General features: G+C 39.9%; 1 protein-coding gene across 3 annotated transcripts in view; it reads left to right on the top strand.

Annotated features, from left to right (window-relative positions):
* The window catches only part of SLC7A11 (solute carrier family 7 member 11), a 98664-nt gene that overhangs the window by 57578 nt on the left and 28405 nt on the right, over window positions 1–12681 (top strand). For all 3 annotated transcript variants that reach the window (XM_082237696.1, XM_082237695.1, XM_082237694.1), the window contains 3 exons: window positions 124–249; window positions 3335–3434; window positions 4026–4070. In XM_082237696.1, the coding sequence (XP_082093822.1) occupies window positions 124–249; window positions 3335–3434; window positions 4026–4070 (271 nt within the window). The remainder of the gene's footprint in view (window positions 1–123; window positions 250–3334; window positions 3435–4025; window positions 4071–12681) is intronic.

The raw sequence follows: 12681 nt of genomic DNA, 5'->3' as shown, positions 1-12681 counted from the left end.
CTTCGTCTGCAAATGCCTAGAATGCATGCTGGGGAAAGCTTTCCCTTGATGAAGCTTATGGTGCTTTTGGAGGGATGAGTAGCACTTTCTTTTAACTATTTTCTCTTCTTTTCCCCCTTCCAGCAATTGTAATGGTCCTGAATAGCATGAGTGTCAGCTGGAGTGCCCGCATCCAGATTTTCCTAACCTTTTGCAAGCTCGTAGCAATTTTGATAATTATAGTCCCTGGAGTTATGCAGCTAATTAAAGGTATGAAGTGAAAAGTAAATGCTATTTTAAGTGCTTTTATCTCCCCCTTCCCACCCTTGTCCCTACCCATATAGTGCTGAGGCCAGCAAAATCTCTTAATTAGTCTCTGCTTGTTCAACTTAAGCTCCATACTGTCATGTAAATAACTGGAAGTGGAACTATGCTGAGAAGAACTTATATTTACAGCAGCATGCTGATGAGAGTGTATTGAGGCTGGATCCATAATGTTTTAAATGAAGGGCCAATGAGTTGCTCCTCTCAAGAAAAAGATTGTTAGGAGGGTAAATGCATTGGAACGGAACTTCCAATAGGACATTCAAACAACTATTTTATACTGTATTCCATTTAGCTCTGTGTGTGTATGCACACACGCACACACGCATGCACACACACACACACACACACACACACTTAGAAGACAATACATAATCTGTGAGCAAAACTCTTCCACAATGCTCTTCATTTATCAAATTCCATTGCAAAAAGCCTTTCCTCCTGCAAGAGGGGAGGGGTTGTGGGCGGGATCCGATGCCTGCCTCATGCAGGGGGCGTTAGCCCCCTGCCACCCACTCACCTGGCTGGCGCACCACGCCCACGGGTAAGCGCCCAACCAGGCGGCTTGGAGGGGGCGCATGCACCATTGAATGCTCCTTGCTGTATAATTTAGAACAGGGCTGAAGGGGACTTCAAACCCATGGGGCAAATTCAGCCCTTGAGGTCTTCCTCAAATGCTTCTACCTCTCTGGACTGTGTTTCTTGAACTGCCATCATTCCTGTTGTTTGCCTGAATAGAGAGATGTGTCTGTGTAAACCTCTGACTTTTAAAAGGTTTTAAATACATCTTCTTGTGCAATCCAAACCCAGACAAATGGTGATTAGTGGCCTATGGATAGATGAAACAAGCCAAGTTCAAACAATAGCTTTTAAATCTGACTTGTTTCAACTAACTGCACAACAGGCTAAACTGTGGTTAATCTAAAAGAAGGGTAGAAGTTTCCACTTTCCTTCATTTGACCACGAGAAAGGAGGAAAGGAGGAGGATTGTGTGAACCAAGGCACATGTAGAGTTATTTTCATAATGCTAAACTGTGGTTATGAGTTACATCCAAACACAGCCCAACTCTTGATTTAAAATTTTCCAGCTTCTTCCTTCAGGTTTATATTCCCACTGATTGGCTTTCACTTTCAAAACTTTTCTCAGTTTATTCCTCTATGCTGTTTAAACAGATGGCTAATTCTTTTAATTAAGGGTTACTTTGAATCTAATAAGATAATCAATGTGCCAGCTGTTTTTAATACCACATGTTTATGGATATAATGTGAATAACTGTTATTGTATTGGAACAAACTGCAGTTTCCTGTTACATCCAAATACAAGAACCATGGTTTGTATAGGCTGCATTAAATTAACAAACCATGATTTGAAACTATGTTATGACAAACTTCTCACAATTTTCCATATTTGGACATCATTGAAAACTGCAGTTTGTTCCAAAATGTAAATGGAAGTTTCATATTTGCCTACTTTGCATATGAAGGAGGAAAAGGGAAGCTGAAAAGCCCCAGGAGCTGCTGGAATTGGTGCATGGCTACTCCCTGTGCTGAACCACTGAACTTCACATGACAGCCTTCTTAGTGAAGAGCCTGCCAAACTGACCCCACCCACCCAGGCTCACCACTGGATCTTCCTAGACTGAAGGGACTGTCAATATATTCCTTTCCTAGCTGAGCCTTGATTGAGCAATAGGCCTCCCTCAGGTCTACTGTAGATTAATAGTAGGGAGAACAAATTAACTGTGCTGGAAGAAAATTGCTAAAATATTACAGGATGTGTTCCTGTATGATGTCCAAATAATGCCCGTAGCAAATTTTCTGACAATTTTCTGTTATACGTTGTGGTGGATATAGCTTTAAGCAAACATATGTTTGTTTTTGGAATTCTGCCACTCCACCCCCCCCCCTTCTGAAGTAGAAAGTTGGGGGACTGTGTTCTGTAAGTATAACTGCGCTCTGTAAGTATAACTGCGTGTGCTCAAGAGGAAGGAATTGTTTTGTCAGTAGGTTTTCTTGTTAGCTGTTCTTAAAAATTAGCAGAACTGCTTTCAAAACAGTCTTTACTGGGAATTAGGGTGAAAGGGTAAATATTCCAAACAGCTGTGGGACATACAGCCTGTTATATGTTTGTAGCCACCTCCTGGGGCCTATTTCTAATATGTTTACCCTTAGGTGTTGGTTCTGATGGTACTGATGTTTGCTTAAATATAATGTGGCTTTTGCTAATTATTGTGTGTCATGTAGTATGTGAAACACCTGCAAGAGTATAGTCATTAGATTGAATGATTATGCCCTTGTCTATCAAAGGCACTACTTTTGTATCCAGTGTTTCAGTAGTTGTTACTTCTTGTATATGTTATCTCTTACCTGATCTGTGACATTTATTGCAAAGTTGCAAGAGCTTTGTTGAAGTCCCTGGATGGTGTTCATTTGTAGCCAGAAAGTGCTCATTTGTAGCCAGCCAACAGAAGGATGCCTCTCTTCACATGCTTCTGATGTCCCATTTGTCTAAACTTAAAGCAGGGGTAAAAAGGTAAAGGTAAAAGGACCCCTGACCATTAGGTCCAGTCGTGACCGACTCAGGGGTTGCGGCGCTCATCTCGCTTTATTGGCCGAGGGAGCCGGTGTACAGCTTCCGGGTCATGTGGCCAGCATGACTAAGCCGCTTCTGGTGAACCAGAGCAGCGCACGGAGGTAGTCAACCTTTTTATACCTACTGCCCACTAATGCATCTTTCTTGATGGTAGAATTTCCTTACCGCCCACTGGTGCTCGATGGAAGGAGGATTCAGCTTGTGCCATGGAACCTCCTACTGCCCACCTAGAATCCTGAAACTCCCACTAGTGGGCGGTAGGGACAACCAACTAGTGGACAACCTCTGGTCTAAAGTATGAGGGGCTGATTACTAAACAGGAATTAGAATGATTTTTTTTTAAAAGAAAAACAATAAATGGATTTATCTCATGGGTGATTATGCTGGTGATTTGCACTCTTTGTAAATTGTTGATATATATTTTAATCTGCTTTTCAGGAGAAACTCAGCACTTTAAAGATGCATTTGTGGGGAATGCAGCCAGTGTCAAAGGATTGCCTCTTGCTTTTTATTCAGGAATGTATGCCTACTCAGGCTGGTAAGTGATATGACAGGTTAGATTACATTGATTGCCTGACCACTGTATGCTCAGTATGCTATTAGGTAAATCTCAGCCAAACTGATGCCCTTTGTAAACTTGGAGCATGGCAGGAGTCTATGATATAGATGTTAAGCTTATGAGATAGATGTAAGTGCTCTGGCGTACGCTTTGTATGTAGAGGGTCCCAAATTCAATCACTGGCATCTTGAGGTAGGACTGCAAGAGACTCCTCTCTGAAACCCTGGAGAGATACTGCAGGTCAATGCAGAAGACAATGGCTATCTAAATGAACCAGTGGTTGCAGCTTGACAGTGCACTCTTGTATGTGTCTTCCCTGACATAGCCCCCCCCCCCCACTAAATTCAATGGGACTTATTTCAGGATGAGTGAATATAGGATTGTAGCCTAACTGACTTTTCCTGGGGTGGGGCCCACATACAATTTTCTGGGAGATTTTTGGGCACTCTAAGGTGTACTCAAAAGCCTAATCTGCTGCACAGAGTTATTATGAGTATTAAGTGACAATTAGATTGCATGTGAAAAATTCTATATTGGTAAATAAAATTGATTTAAACTTTGCTTTTATAGGTTTTACCTCAATTTTGTTACTGAAGAAGTAGAGAATCCAGAAAGGTATGTTCTTCCCCTCACTTCCTTTTTTTTAAAAAAACTGATCTTAAAAGTCCCACTGCTCTAGAAAATAAATTAATAAACCTATGCTCTTTCAGATAATCTTGCATGCCAGTCAGGTTGCTTTCTCCTTGCAATGATGATATCAGTTTGAATATGCTTTTGTTTGAAATTTTGCTAATTATTAATTCGACCTGACCTGCGTAGGTGTGTATCTTTTCTTGTGTACTGAAGACAAAAAGTAGTTCTTCCCATTTACAGCATCTCAGCAATTTTCTATGGGAAACATTGAATAGATGCCTCTGACATGTCACTGGGAAAGGATAAAGCTTTGAATGCAGATTTCATGGTATATTTAAATGTTGATTTGCTGTGTATAAAGTTGCTCAGTCATAATGTGATCTCAGCACACTAAGGCCCAATTTAAATTGTTCACATGGAATACATCCATGGAAGTGTTCCATGTAACTGCTGTTTGTGGATGGAGGTTATACTGAATGGATGTATAGTTGCCTTTGACTGGACTTAACTGTCCAGGGGTCCTTTACCTTTACTAAATGGATTCGTGTGGATGTTATGTGAATGTGACTCTGGCCCCACCACTTTCCTGAAGCCCCAGAAGGTTACCCTTGAGGGAATATGGGTCTCAGGGTAATAAAAGATCTCCATCTCTCATGTGTAGGGTTGCATATCCCCCCCTACATGGCCTTGTTATGCTTCTGAATATACAGCTATCTGCTGTCCTGATATGCTGGCAGCCCTTTGATGCAAAGGTGATGCTGTGGCCCTTCATTCTGTGTAGGTGCGCTATATCATTGTGCTGTCAGTGTGCTCAACCCGCATTAGGTGCATTGCTATGTGAGCCCCATGCTATCACATTTAAATTGAGTCAATTTGGGCCCACCTAGTCTTTGGCTATTTCAGCCAAAATGGATAATACCTAGAAAAAATGTAGACTAGCTAGAATTTGACAGTGTGTTGCTGCACATATGCATTGTTGCTTCTCTTGTTAGAAAGCCATTGGGGTACTGTAAAATATTCAGATGAATGCTATTAATGGAAAATAAAGTGGAAGACAATGTGTTTAATTCTGCATTCGGGGAAGTATTCTCCATATGAAGTTAGAATGTTGAATTTTTTTTTCAGGATTATTGAAGTAACCATAAGCAGACTCCCTCTAGTTACTGCTTGCGATACAAACAGAAGCCTTTGTAGTAAATCAGAAGTGTTGGCTTCATTATAGAGTCCTGACACAGAACCAATTAAATCAAACAGTGGTTAGTACTTTAAATTTAGTTTCTATATGCAATAATGGGAAGATGCAGCATAAGATTCTATCAGCACATCTGCATCCCAAATAGTTGAGACATTTTTCCAGCAACACAGAGGAGTGAAGTTTTTCTCTGACTCAAGTGGAGGAAAGGTGCTTGATGATTCAACAGCTCAGCACCAACACCCAATAAAAATCAGAGCTAGTCTTTTTATTGGCTTCATTCATCTTTGGATGAGGCCTCTAATGCTGAACAACTGGAGATGCAGAGCTTAGTTATTTGAACAGGCAGGTTTTGAGGCTCATAGCCACAGGCAGTTTTGTATCACTATCTTGTTTGCTTTGCTGTAGGTGTTTTATTTAAATCTCCCACAGAAGTTCACACTGTACACAGGACTTCTCTGTAGAACATCATTGTGGAACTGTTGCTATTGCCATAAAAAAGGATTATAATTCTTCCAGATGTGTAATTTGTAATATTTTGTGAAGAGCTGTAGATGCAAATTACTGCCTGGAACAAGGAAGTGTATAATGAATCCTTCTGTCTTGTGCCGTGCCAAAGTAAATGTTTGCCTCAAAATCAGTCACAGTTGTATGTTTCCAGGTGCACTTCACCATGTAGAATAACTGGCAGCTGGTATTCCTATAATCAGTTCATGCTCAAACAGTGATAATTAACCTTCTGCAACATTTAGGGTGACAGAGTGCCTGAAAAGAACTATGTGGCAAACACAGATATTTTCACCTCAAAATAGTAAATCTCCATGGCATGGGGAGATGTTGAATCAGTAATTTGGTACACGGATATGTGGAATCATTTGCAGAATTATATCTGCGACTGCTTTAGCCTGCCATATTCAATTTTTCCTTGCTTACTTCATTTAAAACAATCCAGTACAAGCAGGTTGTGTTTTCTGTTTTTCCAAGGGAGAGATGAGGGTGGCAGATACTGAGCTGTAAAAGTCCATCTTTTGAATCCATGACTGGGCAGCTGTTCGCATCCATAACCAGTGTTGCATTTATCAGAATACTAGTGTTTTGGGAAACCTTGACCCTTGTTAAGCCTGTCCTAATTGACAATGGCATTATATTGTATTCCCCTCCCTCATGTATGTTTTAGACCTTCATCCTACCTATGTTGCAATAAGCATATTGGAAGGACCAGTTTGTTCTATGGAGTATAGGGAAGTGGAAACCATCACGATATTTCTGTATTGCACTATATACCAATTTTGTTGCTTATTAAGGAAAATTTCTAGGAACTGATCTCAATGTTGTAGCTTAGAAGTCATTGTTCATAACTGGAAACATTGGTGCAAATATATTTCCTGGGACATTAATGGGGGGAAAGTATAGCATAACTCATCACATTTGTCTTTGTGGTAGATTGTTGTGCCATTTTGTCTGTTACAGTCAACTCTCCAAAGTAAGCATGGGATAAACTGGAATGTAAATTTTTAGGCATTAGTTTCTTCAAAACATTTTGCTGTACAAGAGTAGAAAACATTGGCTGGTTTGGAATTCACAAATTAAATCCAGGTGTATTTGAGGTTTAATACATTACTACACTTTGATTTAGGATATTTGTGAAACTGCATAAAGAATATACCACTTGGGTGTATTGGTGTTTGTTATTTCCTGGTTTCTCATGTGACTTGGGCTAATCCATGACCCCTAAAAAGTACAATTACACAGGATAGGAACATGGGATGCTGCATACAGAACATACAGAGTGAAACTATCGGTTCATCTAGTTCAGTACTGTCAACACTGACTGACAGGGCAGCTCTGCTGGATTTTTAGATAGGAGTTGTTCTCAACCTACCTGGAGATGCCTGAACCTGGGACCTTTTTCATGCAAAGCATGTGCTCTGCCACTGAGTTACAGCCTTTCAATTAAAAATTAATGAAGAATACAATAATGAAATAATTTAATGAAGTGAATGAAGAACAGTGATCCAGTAATGAATGGTGCAAGCTATTGAGTCACATAATGAAGTACATGAACTACCTGCTTAAAAACATCTATTTGTACACATTTTAGGGCATTTTAAAATTAAAACAATAGGTAACATTAAGGGGAGAGATGAAACCTTAAAAATGAAATTTCAGGAAAGTGCTGCAATTATTTAGCGTTAAGGTGAAAATTCCAGTGTTGTCACTATAAAAGAGTAAGGGCCTAAACATAAATAAAATGGAGAGACCCAAGGGCAAAAATTCTTCAATATCTATCAAAGCTAAAGCTGGAAACAGTTTCTCAAAAATTCCTTTGTCATAAATCCTTGCTAGAATTTGTGGCAAAATGTACATAGAGCAATTCCTTGTTTAAACATGAAAGTTTGCAAATGTTCTGTTTCCATTTGTTAAATAAGTTTGAGGCCATCCAGGTAATCAATCATTGTTTAAAAAGTTACACTGTGCAAAGAATGTATTATTGAGATGTATAGTGTTTGTAAGCCTACTCTCAGATTGATAAATCATGTCTAGTGCCTGTTGGAATACAGAGAATGAATTGCTTTGCTATGACCTTGGGGTGTGAGATTAGTCAGTTTGTCTATTAGGCTTTTCCAGTGTTCTTCTCACTTCATTTATTCCTTCTGTCCTTTGGAGCCAAGATGCAGCAGACTTGGAGCAAGTTGCCAGGGCTTGATATAATCACTCATTTTGGGAAAGCAGAGTATCAGAATGGCCTGAATGATCTTTGTGGGTTTTTAATATCAGATTTAAATAATCTGAGTGTCATATTTAATTAATGCACTGTCTGCTTCCTATTTATATTAATTAATGGCTGAAAGTCAACACATCTTGAGTCAATGAGAAATGAAAAGAGAAACATAATACTGAGGATATTTCCAGACTTGAGGAAGGTGATGTTGACATAGATAAATGAGAGGTGAGCAGCTTCCCAAATGTCACAGTGCTTCCAACATGTTGGTGAATTCCAGCCCTTTAAATTTTTTGGCATGCTGCAATCTGATGTACTATCATTCTTAGTTAAATCAATAACTCACACGATACTTTAAATATCAAGCCTGATAGGTCTAACTTTGCTCACATGCCCTGAGCTCTTTTGAAAGGTGGACAGTGACAGAATGGGAACTGTTGGATGCTCAATGTTTTAGAAACATCATTTACTTTGGAGCCTAACTGGTAACAGTTCACCTTTGGAAAGTGTATTCATATTTTGAGATGTGAAGTCTTGAAGCTTGATTGTGTTGTCTTTTGAATATAGGGCTGATAGCATACCCCACAAGTGTCCCGGAAAAAAAAGGGCTGTCCCATTCCATTTTCTCTCATGAGAGCACAGCAGCCATTTTGGTTGGTATGATCCTGCATGATTTCATACTGAGATCCCTTTGGTATCACTTCATTGAGTGGGGGGTGGGGGGTGTTTTGACTTGCCAGAATCTAGAGCCCTTGAATCTACTGCACTCTGCCATAGTGCCTAATTTCTAGACATGCATGCACACTCAGCCATGGGACACTCCCAAGTACCAAGGGGTAGAATGGGGTTGTCAGAAGACAGTAGGGTGGCCATGGATTGCAGAGGACAGCATTCTCTATTTTGAGGGCTGCCCAGTCCAAGTCCAGTTTAAAGATGAAGAACCATAACAACAGGAGCCCATCAACAGTTAGCAGCTTGTGGCCTGTGGTCCAAGCAGGTACACAAATCACCCAGTGTCTGCCACGCTATGGTGAGGTGTATTGTATTTCCCTTAAAATATGTGTCTATATTTATAGATGACCATATGGGAAATTTGTGCAAATTCTTATCCTCTCTTTGGGTGATGCATGACCGGCTGGTCTAGAAGAGAGAAGCAATATGCTGCCTTTGTGCACTCCTTTATTTAACATGTTGCCTTTTCTCCCATTTAAAGTACACAGGTTCCTCCCAAATAATCCTGGAAATTGTGGTTTGTTAAGGGTGCGAATTGTTACTCTGTGAGGGAGTAAACTGCATCTTGCAGAATTCTTTGTAGGGAAGGCCATGACTGTTAAAGTGGGGTGGTATAAACATGCTTTAAAAGTACAGTGGTACCTCGGGTTAAGTACTTAATTCTAAGTACTTAATTCGTTCCAGAGGTCTGTTCTTAGCCTGAAACTGTTCTTAACCTGAAGCACCACTTTAGCTAATGGGGCCTCCTGCTGCCAGAGCATGATTTCTGTTCTCATCCTGAAGGAAAGTTCTTAACCTGAAGCACTATTTCTGGGTTAGCGGAGTCTGTAACCTGAAGCGTATGTAACCCGAGGTACCACTGTAATGTGGACATGAGCTTCTTCTGCAGGTCACCTCTTCAGAGGATATGACACATTGCTAGCCCTCCTCCTGTAGGATTGCATATTTTGGGGCACACTTGTATAAATGATAACCTTGAAATGCAGAATGGATCTTCTGGTTTGGATCCAGCTTAGAGCTGTTGATCTACTGTTGGTAGCTTGGGGATATTTATAGATACTGTGAACATTAGGGGGACCATAATTAATGGCATGCAGGTCAAACTTTAAGTGAGTTTTCCTTGTCTTCAAGTTTTCACCTCTCTGCAATTTCCTGAGACTGCTTCTGAGGAATTTGTTAGGTACTTTTAACTCCATCTTCAGACATTGGTTCCCACATGAAGGTCTGTGTGTATCCTCACTTAGTTATAGCTGATGAGTCACAAGTGAGATGGCAACTCACCTATAGTGGGAAGTAGTGCTGGCAGCAAAACCACATAACTTTAAATACTAAACATTCCCCTCGCCACAGGCAAGATCACAGGAAGGCACAAGAAGAAAGCAAATGCATTACATACAAGTGCTTGCAGCGCAAATCAGCCTAGATGGCTCAAACAAGTGATGCATGTCACATGCTAAAGAGTCCAGATGAGACAAGACAAAACTAGACATTACTTCTGGAAAGTCTCAGTCACCAACTTGAGCAAAATTCCTTATCTGCGTCAGATAATGTTGATTGCTCAGACTTTGCACATGAGTAAAACTCATTCATTGAATCTTTCAAGGAGTGCATTTCCGTACTACCCTTTCACTTTCTTTGTTTTTCACTGAATGCACAAACTAAGAAGTGACATAATGATCTAGTCTAGGAGTGTGGAATCCCAGATGTTGCTGGACTGCAAGTCCCACATTCATTGACCTTCAGCCATGTTGGCTGGGGCTTGTGGGCACTGGAAGTTCAGCAGCAGCTGGAAGGCACCAGGATCCCCCTTTCAGATTTTCGTCAAAGTTAAGTACCTCTCTATAGTGTCAAGCTCTATCAAAGTTCCATTGAACCTGAGGGTACTTAATTCTTAGTAGACATGTATAGGATTACACTGTGAGCCCTGGTTATTTGAATAGGGAGTTAAGCAGGTATAGATGAAACCATATATTCAAACATTTGGCATATCATTTTTCAAAAAGGAAATATTGCTCTTATCTATTGAGCATATGAAGGAAACTTTAGCTGGATTTAACATGAATTATAAGCTGTTCCTTAATAAGCAAAATTATTTTTTCTTTTCAAATCACATATGTAAATGTTAGACGAAAGGAACAAGCTATATTTTTCTCTTAGTGCCTTTAATGTAAGGGGCATTTCCATGCACAATGTGCTAAATATTCATGCTGCCCACGAGCTATCATCAAAATATATTTTTGTCTTTTTTAACTTCTTATTGAGATTAAAGTGCCCTGTTTTAAGGAATTAAACAATTACCCTGCGCTTAAGTGTGTGTGTGTGTGTGTGTGTGTGTGTGTGTGTTGTTCTGCTTCACATATGCATAAAAAATCCATTTGGCTCAAAGTCAATTTGTTCATTCCTCTAAGGCCACTATGCCAAGTAAATGGTGTAAAAATGGTAGGATTATATTGTAATATTTTATCTTGAGGTAATCAAAAGTGACATACATTAATCCCTCAAATGCTATTCTATAGCTCATTTGCTCATGTAAATTTAAAAGGTGTCCAGGTACCTTAAAATAAAATTGAAGGGCAAGGCTGACAGTATTTCCTTTCACTTTTATTCAGTATGGTTTATGGTCTAGAAATACTTTTAGGCTTTTATATCCGGGTCAATGTAACTAGCTGGGTTGTTTTTTTTTAAAGTAACTCTTTCACCCATAAATCTTAACTAGATTTTGACTATTACCTATGCAGCACACATAGAACTATCCCAAATTCTTAGGTCAGAGGTCTAGACTGTACAAAAAATAGCCTGGTTCCCACTAAGCTATGGCTTGATTAACAAACCAGAAGTTGTCCTAATATATGGTTATGTTTTCCAGCTGCGCTTGCTTTGCACCATTGTAATTTGGTGAACATACTGGGTGGGGTTTGACTGGGTTAACATGTTAACAACCAAGCCAAAGATAAAATAAAATAAGGTTTGTGATCAAAGGTTTGTATTCAAACAACAAACACTGAGCCGTATCCCGTGTGTTCTGTCCATTAGTGCAAGACACCTTGTGCTAGCAAATGGCACAGTTTAAAAGCTATGCATCAAAGGAATCCAGCGCAACAGTTGTGCTAGTGGAAGCTTGTTGTACAACAACAGATTGTGAAATCTGCTGTGCCACCATCTTTGGCCATGTGCTTGTGTATACTCTTATACTGCACAATCTGGTGCACTGGTACTTTTGTTTCCCTTGCACAGCAATGTTCCACCACTGGAACAAGTATACTGCTAAGTTACTTTAACTTAGCACTACACTGGATACAACTCCCTGGTTTCCAGATTGTGATTTGTTAGCCGTAAGCATGCCCCATAGCTAAACCTTTTGGCTGGGTTCACTTATAACGCCAAGCCATGACTTAATAAACCATAGATTAGTGTTATGTGCAAACCAGACACCCTTTCTTTTGCACTGTACTTGAAAGTGCAATATTGTTGTATGTGTGTAGATTTTATTGCATTTATTTTATAAACATTTCTGTAGTACCCTTTTGCTCCAAAAAGAGCCCCCCAAACAACTTAGAACAATAAAACATCGAAAAAATACTGAAGAACATTGAAACCAATATAAAACAGTTAACAAGGCCATAAAAGACTGATGGAACAAATATGTCTTAGCTATCCAGGATAGGGCCACTTGAATCTCCATTTGTAGGATGTTCCTCAGGCAAGGTGCCACCACTGAAAAGGTCCTATCCCATACAGAGCTGGCTATACCACTAGGCAGAGTGAGGCAGCTGCCTCAGGTGTCAAATTCTGGGGAGTAATGGCAGTGAGATGTTGAACAAGAGAGCTGTGTGTCACTTATAGACTGCCATGTGCCTCCAAAGCTAGAGTGCTACCCTCAGGTGTAGTGGAGGAAGCTGTCCTATCATTAAAATTTAATTGCTAGAATTTTGGGTGAAAAATAGATC

Source organism: Podarcis vaucheri (assembly GCF_965113315.1).
Source record: "Podarcis vaucheri genome assembly, chromosome: 9".
Taxonomy (NCBI): Eukaryota; Metazoa; Chordata; class Lepidosauria; order Squamata; family Lacertidae; genus Podarcis; species Podarcis vaucheri.
Note: the sequence above shows the minus strand (reverse complement) of the source record. Positions and strands in the feature narration are given on the sequence as shown.